This window comes from Manis pentadactyla, chromosome 2, assembly GCF_030020395.1.
Source record: "Manis pentadactyla isolate mManPen7 chromosome 2, mManPen7.hap1, whole genome shotgun sequence".
NCBI classification, from domain to species: Eukaryota; Metazoa; Chordata; class Mammalia; order Pholidota; family Manidae; genus Manis; species Manis pentadactyla.
This window is the reverse complement of record NC_080020.1, coordinates 84396921-84416108: the sequence shown is the minus strand read 5'-3', so window position 1 is coordinate 84416108 and position 19188 is coordinate 84396921. Positions and strand designations below refer to the sequence as shown.

At 34.4% G+C, this 19188-nt stretch overlaps 1 protein-coding gene across 4 annotated transcripts in view; it reads right to left on the bottom strand.

Annotated features, from left to right (window-relative positions):
- FAM169A (family with sequence similarity 169 member A) overlaps positions 1-19188 on the bottom strand; it is an 81345-nt gene that overhangs the window by 53338 nt on the left and 8819 nt on the right. For 2 of the 4 annotated variants that reach the window (XM_036886080.2, XM_036886081.2), the window contains exons 2-5: positions 10198-10332; positions 9053-9152; positions 8655-8740; positions 6388-6559 (exon numbers count right to left, since the gene is read on the bottom strand). In XM_036886080.2, coding sequence (XP_036741975.2) covers positions 6388-6559; positions 8655-8740; positions 9053-9152; positions 10198-10329 — 490 coding nt within the window. In that variant the 5' untranslated portion in view covers positions 10330-10332. Of the gene's footprint in view, positions 1-6387; positions 6560-7929; positions 8148-8654; positions 8743-9052; positions 9153-10197; positions 10333-19188 lie in introns of those variants that run through there. The other 2 variants (XM_057494318.1, XM_057494326.1) reach the window with 2 other exon arrangements.

Sequence of the window (19188 nt, the reverse complement as noted above, 5' to 3'; positions counted from 1 at the left end):
ATCTGGACAGACTCAAGGAGCTAAACTATAACCTCAATCCTTATCTAACAAACTTGTGCTCTGTTCTGCCTTTAACTATACTACCAATCCTTATTATTTTGTATCACAGTTTTATTATTCCTTAAAATAAATTTAGAACAGAAAGGCCAGAAATCTGAATTTCAGTGAAAAGGAAATGAGTGACCTGTTCAAAAAAAGAGGGAATCATAGATGCACCTCTCTAGGTGTATCTATAAGGAAAGCTGACTAGCAAATGAAGAAAGGGAAAAAATGCTTCCATTATAAATTAGTTCAAATGGAGATTACAAAAACCAAAAATATGTTCCCTAGTACTGATCATAAACTTTCAGTGGTGAGTCAATAGCAAATCAACAAGTTGATTTTATACTAGTTGACTGATTGTGTTTCCCCCATATGATTCTTTGTACTTTCCCAAAATATGGGTCTTCAAACTGGATCAAGGTAGTTCATAGCTGAAGCCAAATAATGACATTTCCAAAATAGCAGCTATTGAGTATCCTCAATTTTACTTTTTTCCTCTCAGCTTGACTACACTAAAGCATGGTGTTTTATTTGTATGTTTATCTTTCATATTTCTTGACACAGGGCAAAACAGTTATAAAGTGCTACTGAATTAAAAGAGGACTTGTTTTGTTTTTCATTAGCAGCTTTCTAGTTAGCATATCCCTTTTAACAGGTAGACCTGATCACTATAGGCCCTGTGAAGACTGGTTTTGTGATAGACACTGATTAGATTCTGGGAACAGGACTATTTTTTTTTAATGTTCACTTTTTGTTTTTAATCAAAGTTTTACATGGACATTGTTTAGAGTACAACAGTCCTTTAAGACATGTTGGGGGAAAAACCAGTCATGTGACTGCTTCCCTGACCCACACACACAAACACAGCTTCCATTCCCCAGAAACGATTTTGAAATCACTTAACTGACCTTCTGGTATTTACTTCTGCATCTCTGAAGAACTTACTACTACTCGATATTTTCACTGTAGGCATGATTAACTGACTTATCATATGGAAGATGAGAATTCTCTCTCATTTACATTCACACACCCTAGTCCCAATACCACCATAACCACACTTTCTTTATATACTCCACCCCATTACCCAAATATAGTTACTTATGATTCTTGATCAAATTCAGTGTTTGCATCATATGTATATATAATATATTTATACTTTTTTTGACAACTGAGTCATGTAGTATGACTTTTCATTTCCTGCACTACTTTTTGATTTGCATTAAAATGGTTTATGACTATTATTTGCCTCTAACTTATCCCCCAAAGTATCCCATAACTGTAAATCTTATCCTGATTAAGTACAAATATATCAGGTATTCCATATTCTTGAATCCATGTCCCAGAGCTTTCTGACCTGCTACAATCTGATCAATCTCTAGAAAAATGCTGACCAAAAGAACTTTCTACAATGATGGAAATATTCTGTATCCTTTTCAATGTGGTAGTCCCTAGCCATATGTGGCTATTGAACACTTACAATGTGACTAGTATGACTGAAAATTGATTTTTAATTCTATTTAACTTTAATAGCCACGTAAAACTATTCGCTACCAATCTAGACAGAGCATTTCCAGAATTATTACATAGCTGTGATTTGGGGATCTCTTTTCTTTCCTTAGTTTCCTGACCTGATTAGCTTTCTTGATTACTTCCTTATTTTATTACTTGATTACATCCTTCCTTTACTTTCACCAGTTTTCCCATAAACTGTACTAGCTTCCTGAAAAAAGGGTGCATGACAGGTAACTTTTTTTTAATTGACCTTTTACTCATACAAAATTTCTTTTACTATCATACTTCATTGATAATTTGGACATATAGAAATTACTGAGTATCATAATTCTTCCAAGTGGTAAAGATACCTGAAGACAAATGCTGGGCATAGAAGCCACAGGGCATAAATATGCAAAGAAATAAAAAGCTAACCTTTTCAAACAATATGGCTTCTCTCTCACTTGCCAACTTTACATTTCCCTGTATGGCCCCGGAAGATGACTGGTTAGCCAGAGACGGGTAAGATTCCTCAAGGGAGGAACAACCTAAGACAGGCACAGTCGCAGGGGGGCCATCAGGTGAGAAATTGGGGATCAACAGAGGTGAGGCTTAGAATCTCACCCCCCCTTGTTTTGAGAGAAATCTTCTGCATCCGTGGATGTTTTATTGCCCTTGTCTAGCTTGGATTAACACATAGTCTACAGGCACACACCTGATCATCTACATTTGCTCTCTTACAACACTAAACTATGTTTTCTACCTTTATCTTGTATCTACCTACCACTTCAGCATTTTATTAAAAATAATAATAATAATAATAATAATAATAAGGGAGAAATGTGGGATTCACATATAAATCAAGTATAAAAATCAAACGAATAATCATAATTGACCTGATTGTTAATAGTTCATGGTGCGTGATCAAAACCGAAGGTTTCTGTGATGACTGCCCTTGCACTGTTTACCATGTAAGAACTTATTCACTATGTAAGAACTTGTTCACCATGTAAAAACTTGTTCATTATGCTTCAGAAGATTGGAGACTGTCAAGAATTAGGCTTGGGGTTGATGAATGATTGTGCATTGAGTCCCCTATACAGAATTTTATTGTTGTTAACAACCATTTGATCAATAAATATGAGAGATGCCCTCTCAAAAAAAAAAAAAAAAGCTGCTTAGATGCTCTGTGTGGACGGTAGGTATTGCTGACACAGTTGATGATCTGACTGGGTCCTTGCCCAGGGGAACCCCTTATATGTATTCGTATTTTTAGAATTTTTTGCTCTTAGCCAAGTCAAATTCCTCAAAGGAAACTTTTTTGCTCCTTAACCATTACATAATTTTGAAATGCCATGTAGTTACACACCTTTGGTAACATCTAAGATTTTCATCTTAAATTTCAATAATTACATGAATATAATTTCCAGCATATTATCAAGATTAACTTCTAAGAAACTATTTACTTTAAAAATAATGTTAGACTTACAGAGAAGTTACAAAAATATATGAAGAGTTCCCATATGCCCTTCACCCAGTTTCCCCTAATGTTAACATCTTATCTCTCCAAAGTACTACTATCAAAATCAAGAAACCAATGTTGATAAAATAGTATTAAACTATAGACCTTATATAAATTTCACCAGTTTTCCCACTAATGCCTTTTTTCTGTTTCAGATTCCAATCCAGGATCCCACAATACATTTAGTAGTATCCACTTCAACTCTAGTCTTTGATAATTCTTCCATCTTTCCTTGTCTTTCATGATTTTGAAACACTGGAAAATTATTGATTAGCTGTTTGGTAGAATAGCCTTCAATTTGGCCTGTCTTATGTCTTCTCATGAGAAAATTAAGATTATGCATTTGGGCAAAGTTACCACAGAAATGATGGCATGCCCTTCTCAGACATTATATATATCAGGGGCCCCTGATGTTGACATGTCTTACTCCTAGTGATGCTAACCATGACCTATTAGTTAATACGATGTCTGGCATAATTGTCTGTGTAAATTTACTTTGCCCCTTTTCAATTAACAAATAATATTAGTTAGAGAAAAAACAAAAACTGTATCACTCTTTCAAATGTACAAAATGGACCCCAAAAACTATTATCAATTTGATAACTGTCATGATACATTTAACAAACTATTCCTTTACTATTGAACTAACCACTCCTTAACACTCAATTTTACATTGTTCCTTTTTTCCCTTGAATTTATATTTCTATGTTTATTCTATAGAACTATCCTGATGTAATATATTTTTATTTGGATTACAGACTTACTGATCATTCAATCATTCTTCCCTGCAAAAACATATCTTACATAAACACAAATTTTTTTAATTTTCTGCAACCATATGGTTCTAAGTATCAATCTAAAAGAAATTTTGAATTAGCATCATAATTAGTATTAGTACATGATGGGTCAAAACACAAGTATACTATACATTTGGAGAACTAATTATTAAGCAAAATATAAAATTTTACAGAAAAGGCATCTCTTAATGATGGAGCTTACTTCTTTTTCTTTGGTTTATGAGTTCAGGAATGAATATTCCTTACTAACACAATGAGACAAGCTTCAGCATTAATCCTATTCCTATTTTTTATTTTCACAGGTAAAAGTGCCTAGTAACTATAAAAAAGACCAGGAAAACCTATCATTGTAGTGACATTACTCAACTCTGTGAGCTCCCTTAGTTATGTGCCAGATTATCACCCAACGATCTATTGTAAAAAAACTATTTTTAATAATCTGACATCCACCCAACCCAAAAATACAAACTATAAGTCCCTCACAGTGATATCTTTACTTCAGGCAAAAAAGTATTCATATATTTCTTTGAATTTCATTGTACTATAATAGGATTTGATCTCATAAACAAAGTCTCCTTATATATATCAAGGCTATTTATGTCTGTTATTATCCCAATATACCTATTGTTCATTAAAAATCATTAATAAGTGATATCATATGGCTTTCATTAACTATAAGTTTGTTTAATGAAGACTTTATCTTTCTGCTACTGGAACAGCTTTTTTCCTGGTATGTTTATTAGAAATACTTCTGTCACAAAGTATTTTAATATTTGTTCTGGACTATTTTTCCACAATATTTTATGTTGTTTCCTCTGTAGAAAAAAATACTTCCAGAGTAAGTTAAATGGTTACTCATTCAAAGGTTAGTGTAAGCACACCTAATTCACTATTATCTGGTAGATGGGACCCAGAGCTTAAAGTGGGAAAGAACTAAAATAAATAGTAAGACATAAGGCAATTAGTAGAGAAGCATGGAAGGTGCTAAAAGTGGTATACAAGTAGCAGTTGGGAGCTTGAGGATATAAAATTTAGTTAAGAACCAGAACAAGCAAAAATAGACACCAGGTCCCAGAGGAGAGGGGGAGACCCAAATGCACATAAAATGAAGAGTAGCACACTCCTACAATCAAGTACTGATCAGAAATATTAAAGAGGGGATATTATGCCTTTTAACTGTGTGTCTTTCATCTAAAGCAAGCTCTGAAAAAAAAAAGTATAAACTAATAATGTACTCCAAATGTCTATGAGCTAGTATCAAGTAGGTAACTCCCCTGGGGCCAGAGTGAGAAGCGAAAAGCCTCCAATTCCCACAGGAATTATCTTGTATATAATAAAGCATAATGTAATTAAACCATACCCCAGCCCCAAACTTTTTTAAACATTTTAAAAACAACAAAATGATGCCTTTTATGTGATGCAGCACTAAGCTTCCATCTAGCAAACATTACTCTACCCCATATGATATTTTTCTGAAGTTACATGAATTAATGGTTCTGTATCAAATTTATACAAGAATAAAAGAGCATATTAAAGGTAAATCAAAGTATTTACTGAACAGCAAAACCATTTTTAACTATACATCAGTTTTTATTCTTGAGAAAAAGTGACCTTCTTTTTATTGACTAAATGTATTAATTCTCATCATAAATCTGTACTATGTGAATAAGGTATCAGTCACTAATGTTCTTCAAATCAGCAGTGAATATGGTGTGATATTTAGACTGGATCTGACCAAATTTGGCTAAATTTGGAAGGTCTGAAATGAAAAGAGAAAAAGAACACAAATGTTCTCTGTGAAAGGTCTTTTCGTAAAGTACAGAACAAGGCTGACTTTGTTACATGGTGGTCATGAGTAGGGTGTATGTGTAACATGGAGTAGGCAGGTTAGAGCTTTCTGGCTCCAGTAGCTCTAGGGAGCTGAATGAACTGGAAAACAGGGAAAGCCAGATGAAGCTGCACTAATCTCTCAGGAATAGGGTATAGCTGGGTCTTAGGATCAGAAATTCAAACTTCAGATTAACAATTTCAAAGCTGCTTGGACTCTCTAAATATATTAAAGTACTTTGTTTTTCATGGTAATTGGCAAAGGCTGCCTTTAATATGTCAGGCTGAATCAGCTGTATTAGGCAGAAAAAGACTATGTACTTGGTCCACAGGTAGGCAGGGTTTTTAAAAGGAGCCAGTGACAGTGATAGCAGCAGGCATCAAAGTGCTAAGCTTTAAATAAAAGGAAGGAAGTGGGAGGGAGAGAAGACAGACAAATCTGAGGCTCAACATGTAACTCTCTGTCCACAGTCGTGGAGAAATCTTCCTCTCTGTCAAATGCTTATTTTTATTTTTTTTAATTCAAAACACTTCCCTAACAATCTTCACTTATGTAGAATAGTTGAATCAAAGTTACTCCCAAGAAATAATGAGTAAAATCACCTCAATCTGCACCCTAGAATTTAATTTAAAAGGGATACCAACACAGTTGGGGTAAAAAAAGGAGGTTTCCATAATACATAGTTAAAATAACTGTTCAAGACTCACCTGTAGGCTTAACTGAATAAAACCCAATGGCCTCTCCTCTCTTCCACAGAATCTTAGCATAATCAGTACCGCTATGACACAGGAATGGTATCTCATTTCTCTCCATTTCCTGTTTTCTATAAATAATTCGATTCAGAACATACAGAACCACTCTCTCCCCAAGAGTTCTCACCTACAAAGAGAGTCAGACACCAAGCACAACAGTTATAATATGCATCAATTCAGGGGCGCTATTTACCTTGTGCTCCCTGCCTCCACACCTCATACGGGCATTCAAAGCACACTGAATGCATTCAAAATGACTTATAAAACATTTCATCATCACAGGGATGAGACTAATCATTCATACCAACAACAATCCATTTCTATAAACATATGTTCCGCATGGAATACTGCCTCTCAGCAAAATTCTTAAACAGGCAAAATGGGTTTCCAGTGTACCAATCCTCAGCATGCCTTCTCTAACACTCAGTGTTTTTTTTCAGCTTCCACCTGCCCAGATCTACCCTACCCTAACTTGCTCCCACCACCTCTACTGTTTCAACTCTTTTTCACCCAATTCCAGCCTGAGAAAAAAAGAAAATTAAAAAAACATCTAGTTTTATCCCCCTGAAGACTTGAAAGACAACAGCCTCATTTGATGAGCAAAGCCATAATTATGGTCTTGAGAAAGGAATCTGTCTCATGGTTTCCAGGTAAACTCTCCTTGAACAGTTGTGTCTTTGTCATCTAACTCTAAGGAATACCGACCTCTGCGGACACACATACCCCTCTGCCAGACCAGATGAGGAATGACAGTGGCACCAGGGAAGTCAGGTAAAAACATCCTTGGGGCAATCACAGAATGAAAACAAAGCTTCACTTTCTACATGCAGGGCTACACAGTCACAGGGACCCTCTCACCAACTTTCTAATATAAGACAATGGAATTTTCCCCATAGACGTGTTTCACTGCTCAAAACAAGAGCTCTAGCCATGAAGTCTATTTTCCCCAAGTCTTTTTAAAGAAAAACTAGAGTGTCTGCCAATTAGGTGAGTGGAGACAAAAAGCATTAACCATACTAACCATCCACCCACACCCTACTCTAAAAAACATCCCCAGTAGGGGATCTGTGATACCAAACCACATCTGAAATAAAGTTCACTAGCTTACAAGGGAACCCGTTCCTTCCTTGAAGAGCTCTGACCAGCATAAAATTCCTCATACTGAGCTGAAATCTACTTCCCAAAGACTATACTTTGATATTCTGGAGCCACACAGCCTATAAATATTTCAAGAGAGCCATGATATCTCCCTAAATTTCATACAAAAGCTAAACATAGGAGCAACTGAAGGAAAAGACTAATCTAATGCAATTGTGGGTACGCTTCCCATTCCAGTCCTCTCCCTTGAAATTGCTCCAGATCCCTAACATCTTTCTTCATAGTGGGCGTGCAGATCCTACAGATATGAACACTAAAGACACTACTAAGACAATGGAGCTTTTCTGAATAAACTTAAGGTTTTTTATTAGCTTTCTTACTTACCCTAATTTCACTTACAATTAACTAAAGCCAAATCTTTTTCATATGTGTTGTTTTAGTTTGGTCTCCATGGTGTAACATGTGCAGTTAATTACTTGAATGCATAGGTACTACTTGTCATCATGTTAGATCCATTTCTTTGTTTCTTAATTCTGCCGTTCACCGATTACTTCTCCCATTCAGCACTGTGCCAGACAGGATTGATAAACATGCTATCTATGTCTTCTTCTAAGTAACTGATAAAAATGGGGACCAGGACAGAAAAAAGAACAAAGTTTTACAGGAAGTTACTGAGGACTTCACTTCCTTTCCACTGTTTAGTACACTGACTAGACCACTGAAATGGCCCTACTGATAAGCAGGTTTCCTGGTCAGTTTCTCCTGGAGACAGAGAACCTAAGCAAGCACAATAGAGAGAACTAGCTTTATCTCTACCCAGTAAGAAAATCGGAAATTGAAGTTGATATGGGTAACTACAGCTCAACTAACCATAGTTAGAATAACCATAGGCATTCATTCTTCCTCACCCAATTCCCAGGTAACATTAGAACCACATAAAATTGAGGAAACCCAATCTGAGTGTCAGTTTCATCATTAACAATGATACTTTAAGAGTTTAATATAACCTGGTTACACTAACATGGACAAGATCTCAATAACTTCAAAAACCATCACAGTTTATGGTAAACATATTGTGAAATGGCTTTAAAAGAAACACTTTCAAAATTACAGTATCTTGTTACCTGCTTAAGCCCCTCTCTGGAAGGGACAGATGTTTTCACAATATCATCAATAGCCCACCACTGATCAGCAAGGTAAAATGCCACAGCTAAAACAGAATAAATGATTATAAACATTTAAGTCTTAAGCCTTAAAGTATACAATATTACTATTTGGAAAGGTTTAAAAAGATACACTTAAATATAACAATGCTTTATAATACAATGTGTCCCCAATTTATACTATTTTCACTTTATTTTACTCATTAAACATTTAATTATAAGCAATTGAGAAGTATATCTTCCTAAATTTACAGTTTAAGTTTTCTTTCTAAAAATTTCTTCAATGTAGCTATCTTTTAATAACTTTCTAATTGTTTGGAGAAAAATTCCTCAATTTACAGAGTAAGCAAAAAAGAGACCTGTGAGTGAGTCCTCAGGTGCAAAAAGAGCAAGAATTTTCTGAGTCTGATATCCACCATAAAGAGGTACAAAGCCTACATTTGAGAGGCTAATAGGAATCTGAAATGACAATTGATTAAAGATTAGTGAAGGGTCTGTTAAGAAAATAAATAAAAGGCAAAAATACCATGCTTCTACCAAAATATCAAACTTTTCCTACATTAACGCTAATTATATTATTTCATTTCATAGACAATATTTCTAGTCTCAAAAAAAGTGCAAATCAGATAGACTTCCCTTTTGTGGGAATATTATCTTGCAGAAAAAAATAAAAGTTTATTTCAATAAATATTACTGGGCTCTAGCCATATGTCTGAATAAAGACAAAAGCATGATACACTCCATGAAATCATTAAAAAACAACTACATTTTAACATGTGTTATTTAGACTACTTGAGCGAGCAAAAATTCCATTTTCTAGTAAAAGCACTAGACAGGTAGGTTTATTATTCCAGCAAGATACATACTTTTTTTCTGCTTTTCTTAATCCCACACTAATTCCCTATTTGTGGACAACATTACAACTCAGATAATTATTAAAATATTGGTGCTGGAGACTTTCAAGAATCCCTTAAATCAACACCATTTTGCAGAAGACAAATTTGGGGACTGGAAAGGTTAGGTAATTTGCCTACCATCAAGTTTACAGTGGAATTCTAATGATTACAAGCCTAAGGATCTTTCTATCACAGATTACTAATTAGAAATTTTGATTTTACTATTCTAGAAAAAGGAAGATTTGTGACTCAAAAATGTGTAACTTAAGTGTTTTGCTGATTTTCTTAAAAAATTTCTAAAATCAAAAATGCCAAACCTGAAGTAAATTTAATAGAGTTACTTAGCTCAAATATAGTAACCAGGCTTAGCAAAACTGGTAAACTAAAGGCACAAGATAAATATTAAGCAAAAACCTGTGGAGTTTGTCTTTAAAACCTGATCATGCTGCTGACTAACCAATCAATAATTTATCCATACTCAATAGCCTTCCAATAAAAATTTCAAAAATGATTAGTTTACACTAAAACGATTTTTTTTTAAAGGATATTGATTTCATGTATAAATTTAACCAAAAAGATTGATGAAAAATCACTACCAGATGCCTTACCGTAATATTGAGAAGAGAAAAACAGTCAGGATTTTCAGGGTCCCCACACCTTAGATCTGACATGTAATCTTCAGCAGAATTTTCCAGTTCCTCATGACTGCAATTATCCAGCATATCCACAGGGAATGCCATCCTCTTTAACAAATAACATGGGATAAAATGTTTCAGAGTATGTAATGTTACCTTCCTTTAGTCATAAAAAAAATCTTTTTATTGTAATATTGTAGCATTTTAGTTTAAGGAGACTTCTTTTCCACTATGCCAACAGAGACCAAAACTTGAGCCTGCTGATTCAACAATGTATGTCAGAAAGAAAACTTTTAAACATAATTCATTTGCATTAAAAAAAGCAATGGAATAGAAATTAATAGATGATTCCATAAATGATAAAAATATTTTTATAGGTATAGGATATACTTGCAGATAAACACACATACATATAAAATATATCTTCATATACCTATAAACATAAAAGTAAAGGCATAACGGAACTTTTTAGAATGATAGAAATGTTCTAAAACTGGATTATGGTGATGGTTGCACAATCCTATACACATTTACTAAAAAAAGTAAATCATTGAATTGTACAGCTGCAATGGATAAATCTATAGAATGTAAATTATCTCTCTCATATATATGGCTGTTAAAAAAAAAAAAAAAAAAGCCAGCACCTTAATGAGGAAACACTAAAGACTTTCCCACTGAAGTCAAGAAAAATAAGCAATCTACCAATACGTAACATTATATAAGTACTTGTCATTGCAATTAGACAAGAGAAAGCAATTACAGGGATAACAACTAGGGATGTATACAAGGGCTGGGCAGGGTGAGACTATCTCTACCTCAACTTGTAAATAATGTACTTAATTGAAAAACCAGAAAGAAGCCATGAAAAACTATTTGAAGCAGTAAGAAAAGGCAATAAACTAGCAGGATATAAAATTACATACAGAAATCAAGCCATAACATATAATAACCAGTAAGAAGAAATAATGAATGGAAAATTAAATTAAAAAAATAGAAAAGATCCCATTTATGACAGCAAAAATTAAATTTAACAACAATAAACAGTACAAAATAGGCTTAAATTGAACATTAAGTAATACGAAACTTATATAAGGAAAACTATAAAACATTCCTGAAAGAGGGGAACGGGAAAGACAAACCATGTTCTTGGAAAGGAAGATTCAACATCGGAATTTTCTAAGAAAACCCATTAATTTAATTCAATCTTAATGAAGCTAACTTAAGGGTTTTATTTTTTCCTAAGGCAAGACAAGTTGATTATAAAGTTAATTTGAAAGAAAAGAATAGCCAGAAAAATCTTGAAAAGGCAGAGCAATGATTGGACAAACGCTATCAAGATAGTAAAACATGTTATAAAACTTCCTATGATAAAACAATGTGATACAGGCATATGAATAGACAGACCTCCATAATAAGATACAGAAATATATCCTAATGCCTATGAAAATGGAGTATATGATTCAGAAGCTATCTCAATTAGTGGGGGAAGAAGGCCTTCTTAATAGGTAGTATTTTTTCATTGGCCTTACCATATGGTTAAATGAAACATTAATTTTGCCTATTTTTAAACTCCTCATATCTGAAATCATACAATATGTTCTCTGTTGTGTCAACTTTTCTCACTCAACATTATTTCTGTAAGAAACATTAAGTGTTGTGGCAGCTACCAGTTATTTTGTTCCTTTTTATTGCTATGTTGTAGTCCATCAAATACAAACACAATTTATTTACCCATTCTACTGCTGATGGACAGCTGGGCTGCTAAGAGCATTCTTGCATGAATATTTTAGTGGATATATGCACTCATTTGTGCTAAGTCTGTATACCCACACTAATCAATCTTACTAAAAGCAAGACAAGCAGGCATGATATGCATCCTGATGTGATACAAGAAAATCTAACCAAGCCATTAAACAAACATATTAAATGAGACCTTAAGTACGTAGCCAGCCAACTTTACAAAAACTCAGTTTCTTCAATAAAATATATGGCATGGAGTTTAAAGAGTGGAAATGATGTAATTAAAAGAAACTTAAGTTATCAATATCAGATTCACTGTAGAGAGGATCCTGATCTGTGTACTCTTGAAAATTTCCAAAGGTAAAAATATAAAAAAAAAACTTATGATTTATGTCAAATTCTAAGTTACTAGTCCTTAAAGGAAGTATAAATAAAGCTAATGCAGATTATCTTGTTTTAAAAGCTCCCTGTTTCATATCTACCCAAAATAAAACTGCAGAGCCCAACTGCCATAACTGTCAATAACCTCTTCAATTTTGATTCGTTAAAAATTTGTAAAGGGAAAGGCAGGAGACAATCAACTGAGAAAATAAAAGTTACTTTTCTCTGAAGTGACCTTCAAATCCCATTTTATCACAGCAAAAGTAATAGGAGGTAAGGAACTGACAAATCTAATAGAAATATGAGTTAAATACATAAAAGGACAAATATATATAGTAACAGTTATATATAAATATATTTTTCTGAATTTTGAAGATATGATGATAATGATAGGAACTTATTTTTTTACCATAAACTGAAACGCTGGTCCTTAGGGCTTTAAAACTTGGTGTACATATGATTGGGGACTTAATTTTATATAAATATGTATATATTTTATTTTTAAGCAAATTGATTTTTATTAATTTTTAAAATCAATGCCTACAAAGAGAACACACAAATTCAGCCCATCAATTAGTAAATGTAAATGCCTAAATGAAGGGACAAAGCAAGAAAAATTTATAAAATTATTTATGAAAGCAATATCACAGGATTTCCAGTCAACTTATAAAAAAGTGAAAAAAACTGAATTCAAGCAGATCAACAAGGAGCTTATGTAGATAAGATGTTATATTTAGAGAAAGGCAGTAAAACAAAACAGTAGCTCTATTATTTAAGAAGTTTATTTTCAGGAAGAGTCACAAGGTCCATGTCATTTAAATCTTTCTTGGGAGTTGTATTAATAATTTTACTCTGGACCAGGTTCCGTTGGCGGTCCATATTTGTATATGGCGCCCTCTAGTGTCCAAAAGCTCTACTCTGGAGCTGCTCAGCCCCTGAAGCAATCAGGGGTCGCAGGGGAGCGGTATTGGTGTCTGGGGGAGGAAAGAACTGTTGCCCGCCTCCCAGCTGCTTTGCCTCTCTCCACTGCTTGAGCCAGTGGGCCGGTCACACAGGTATAAGTTTTTGTCCCAGAGCAGCCGGATATGGATCCCTGCTTTCCACAAGCAGCTGGAATCTCAAGTCTCTCCAGGAATTCTGTTTGTCTTAGCTTTCCAATCCTGTAATCACACGATAATCATGAAAGCACCATGAAATGTAGGTTTGTGCTCCGAGAGCAGATCTCCGGAGTTAGGTATTCAGCAGTCCCAGGCCTTCCACTCCCTCCCTGCTCCGTTTCTCTTCCTCCCGCCGGTGAGCTGGGGTGGGGAAAGGGCTTGGGTCGGGCCGGCCATTACCCTGTTCCCTGAGGTCTGCTCTTTTCTCCAGGTGTGTGCAGTCTGGCGCAGTCCTCTTTCCTGTTGCTCTTTCAGGATTAGTTGCACCAACTATATTTTCTAATTGTATACGGTTTTAGGAGGAGGCCTCTGTCACTCCTCTCACGCCGCCACCTTTAGTCCTCCAAGAAGTTTATTTTATTAATTTGGGCAAATCTTTGTATCTCAATCAAAATCAAATGTAAAAGCAAACTAAAGAAATCCAACATTATATTCAACATCAGATTTAACAATTCTAATGAAGATTAAAATTTTAGATAGAACTAAAAACACAAAACAAATGGTGAATAGCATATGAAAGAAGCATATTAGGACATTAGTTAAGAGACTGTATTAACTGTTTTTCCATTCTTATAGACAAGGTCCCAGCTTTGGATCCAAATTAAACATTAAGAGACATTTAATATACCATAACACTGACTAGATGAAGCTCAAGGATTAACATCACAGGACTCCCCTTAAACCAACTCAGAAGACTCTTCTTAAATATTAGCCACCAAAACAAGGTATGAATGAAACACATTTAAAAATGTCATTTGCTAAGACTAACGATCTAAAGGATGAAATGTAAATTAATATTTGAAGAATGCTGCCCAAAACTTCATCTACAAAAGCATAGTTAATTACAATCACATAAAAAGTATATATTTGGCATTCTAGACAAATAATACAAAATAGACATATGGAAAAAGAGTCTGACAAACAGCAAGTTTATGGGTGATTTTCTTTCTTGTTCATCTACCGTTACTATGATATTGTGGTTCTTACAAGATTTTAAATGCTAATGTCATGTTTAAAATTCATTTTTTAAAATTTTACTACTGAAAGGAAGAAAATTCTAATAAATAGGTAAAGTAGGTCATGTGAATAAAGAACACAATGGCATACATAGCCCAGAATAAGAGAATTTGGGAATAGTAAGTAGGCTCAGAGGTCTTGGCTTTTATCTAATACGCTTTAGATCACAATCATGCACAGGCCCACACTACTAGTTCATGGCAAAGTGAAACTGGAACACAGACCAGGTCTCCCTAAGCCTTTGATCTTTCCTCTATGCTAATGTTGCCTGAACTTCAATAATTTACATACCACCACAAACATTTTTTCAAGTGTATAAAGTGCCTACATCACTATTTAATATTTTTCCCAACTGACTTTTAAAAAAATACACCCACACACACACCCATCCCATTTCCTCCCCTCCTGTTTCTTAGTTTGGTTAAATACATACATAAAAACTACCATTTTAACCATTACTAAATTTATAATTCAGTGGTAGCAAGTACATTAACACTATTGTACAACCATCATTACTCTCCATTTCCAGAACTTTTTCATTATCCTAAAGAGGAACTACATACCCATTAAACAATAACTTGCCATTCTCTCTGCCCCCTAACCCCTGGTAACCACCATTCTACTTTCTGTCTCTATGAATTTGCCTATTCTAGGAACCTCCTAAGTGGAGCCCTACAGTAATTGTTCTTGCGCATCTGGCTTACTTCAGTGAACAATGGTTTCAAGGGTCACGCATGTTGTAGCATGTATTAGAATCTCAACTCACTTTTTTAGAAACATTTTATTGACCCTTAACTATGAAACCTATGAAATCACCAATTTGATATATTAGATTATAAATTTTCCCAATCAGCATTAAAATTTCTAACATAATTTAAATGTCACCTAAATACCAGTTAAAAACATCTCCTAAATCATCAATAAAATGTCAGCACTTTAGAAAACACTGCACTATACATACATATGGGATTGCTTACTATAAGCAGACACTAAAACAGGCCAAAGGGAAGTAGAACATGACTAAATTAATATGTAAAAACACAAACTCATCCTTTAATTCTTAAACCTTTTTAGATCAGGTCTCTAAATAGAAAAATAATTGCTTCTAGGCTTATTTTTATTTCAAAGATTATTCATACAACACACACATATGCACACACAAATGAAACAATCCTGTTTTCCTGAAATCCAGCAATTTAAACACTCTGAAATTTGCATAAAGAGCATAATGTGGGGGAGACTTCACTTAGAAGTTGCGATTTTTTAATACAACTTAAAAACTACAGCATAAGATTTTAATATGCAGAAAGGTAGAAAATATTTCCATGATTCCAAAGACCCAGAAACATACACATAACCCTTCTAAAATATTTGTGTCTGCAAATCTGTCCTTAAATCCATTAGTTTTAGTACAGTCTCTCTCAATACTCAATTTTATCAGCTAAATAATCACCTATTTGTACTTAAAGGAAGATGAAAGAACCAGGAATTACTATAAATCACTTAATAGCAGCAGGTAACATTTACTGACTATATACCAGACTTTAAAGAGATTGTCACATTTACTACATAAGGAAGTACTTGTATCAGCCCTACTCCATAGATGAACAGAGCTTTAGAGATTAAAAGACTTAACCAATGTCCTACCAGCCACCAGTGGGCTATTAGAATATAAATCCAAACAATCAATTTTATATCTTCTAATATAATTATTTTAATTTAATATGTAAAATTAGTATCATGGTTATATGAAATTTCCTTTTATAAAATATTATAATAATTACCTAGTTATTAGATATTCGATCCACATATAGACCAGAAAGAGGATCAGAATTCTGTGACCTCGTTTCCTGGGACAGCTCTGCCACTAATGAGTTCTGTGACCCTAGACAAGTTACTTACCCTCTTCAGGCTTCTCTGTTCTCATTAGTAATGTGATATAACCGGACAGGATAATCCTAAGGACCTTTTTACCCATAAATGTTTATAATTTTTTATTAAAAAAACACTGGTTAACTTAAGACTGTGTAAATTATTAGTCTTATGGTGGTTCTGCTAGTTTAGAGAGGCAAGAGAAGGATGGTAAGGTTCTGGGGAGAAATATAGGTTGCTATAATAAATCACTCACTTCTCCCTTTTTTTGTTTTTAAGCTTCTTTTCTGTTACATAACTATAATGCTGTCAGATCAAATTTTGTCAAGTACTTTACGCTCTGTCCATGAGATAAACCAAAAGGCCTAACTAGATTCTACATGAATGAGAAAGCTTAATGTCACTGTAAGCAAACTAACTCATCAAAAATCTTACACAGAATGGACAATGAAGTGTAAAAACTGTCCATATTAATTTATGAATTAAGCAAATGGTATGCTCATTTACCCTGGCTAGCTTGTATAAAATTGTAATACTCAAGACCTCTTACATAAGAGCTCTCAGATGCCCATCAGCTATTTTACATCCGTCTTTTAATAATTTTACCCCCTTTTCCTGAAAAAGTATACAACTCTTTGAAAGATGAACTCTCTTAAACCATATGCAAAAGAGGTTTGTGATTTTTCCCTATTTAAGGTTAATTACTACATGTTCACTACTCTTAAAAGGGAGGAACACATTTTATAAATACAGTTTCTAAATTATTTCAAGACTCTTATAGGTTATTGCTATTATTTGGGAGTTTTAGGGGTAGGGGAAGATCCAAAAAAAAAAAAAAATAGAGAGAAAGAGACATGTTAGAGCTGAAGAAGTTCTTAGAGAAAAAATAATTATCTCAACCAATCAAAGACAAGATCCTACCTCACTTGACTGTTTCCCCAACACCGAAAATAGGTTAGGTATTCAGGCAACATAATCAGCAATGATCTCAACCTTTTACACAAAAAGCCCGTTTCTGAATCTTATTATGATTCTCCTCGATTCTTCCCTTTTCTATTTTCTCCCTAACATCATTTTCTTCCTTTACTAACCTAGCCCCTTGTACTACATAGATCTGCTCAACTGATCTCTATCTTACTCTTATTCTTCTATCCTTCCTGCCTTACACAAGGCCCTAAATTCTAGGTAACCCTTCTCCACTCTTAGAGCTACAGTTTTGAGTATGACAACAATGAGACCAGTGAACAGACTACTACAAGTATCTAATCTCAGGTAGGCTCCATGCTGCTCAGAAATCCTCTTCTGTCCTCTGGGAAAGAAACAAGACTTGATTACATATGGGTGAGGACTACCTGTAAGTTTGTTGGTAACGGAGCAGCAAGTTAGATGGGACTCATGCCTGTTGCCTCTTTTTATTTCAAGTCGGAAGCAAAATCGTACTTTGAAGTAATAAGCACTGAGCCAACAGTGGACTATGTGCCTGGTTCTATCTGAAACACTTCACATGTATTCCCTGATACAGCTGTCATCAAAAGCCCATGAAGTGGGTAATTTAATTACCTTCACCTGTCAGGTGAAGAAACTAAGGCACAAAGCAGCTGGGAACCTTGTTCAAGGGCACACTATAGGAAGCAGCAGAGCTAGTATCTGAACCCAGGCAATCTGGCTCTGATGTCTTATTCTTTCAATCACAACGCTATGCCTGAAAGCACAGCATCTTAGGAGCCGTAGGATGGTTAAAGATTGCTTACAGTTATCAGGGGAAGTCTTACAAGTTTTCTTTCTTAGCTAAGCATTGAACTCCCTCCTCATATCCTAGCAAATAGTCCATTATCTAAGAAATCATTTAAACATGAAGGCACTGGGTATTCGGTATGTTTTAGGGCCTCAAAGGCAAAACCCAGTCAAATGGTACAGAATTTTGTGCACCTGAAAAGTAGAATAAGTAGAATATTAGTCAAGGGAGTGTGCTCTTGAGCCAAACTGCCAGGATTTACTAGTGCTATGACCATAGGTAAATTACCTGGAAAGAGGAAGAGGATCTGAGGAAGGAATAAATTGCAAGGCTAAACACTAATAACTTTGAATACACTTAAAAATTTTTACATCTAAAAACAAAAAACTCACAGCAAACTAGTACCAATATAACTCACAAGAATTACAATCTTTAATACAAATTCAATGTTTTTTTAAAACCAAGATGCAAGAAATAAATGGCATGAACAGACAATTCACAGAATAGAAAAAACAAACCTCAAAAATACTCAGCTCTTAATTTTTTTAAAGGCCAACTTGCAAAGTTTGTTTTAAACAAATTAATTTATGAAAAATGTTTATATTTACATTTTTGTATGGAAAATTATCTGAAAGGGCTTATATTATATTGTTAACAGTAGTTATTTCTGGTGAAGGAGGAAGTCCCCAAGGGAGAAGACAGAGGGCAAGAAAGACGATTCCAGATAAAGCTTCCTTCCCCAGTACCTCACTTTGTAGTACAGTCTTGGATGCATCTGACTGGCAAAATTTAGGTTACATGCCTACATCCAAACTCCAAGGTGACAGAATGTGATTTAGGGCAGGGGGTGGTTCTACCTTGGGAAGGCAAAACAGGACTCATAGGATTGAAATGAGATTCATCAGCAAAAATGAGTCACCACACAAAATAAATACTAAAATATTCAGGAATGGATGCTAAATCCTTATCTTACTATCTGTACACTTTAAGCAGGATGTAAAGCTACTTCTCATATACATAGGCAAAAGCCTAACATGAATTAATACTTGGAAAGAAATGAAA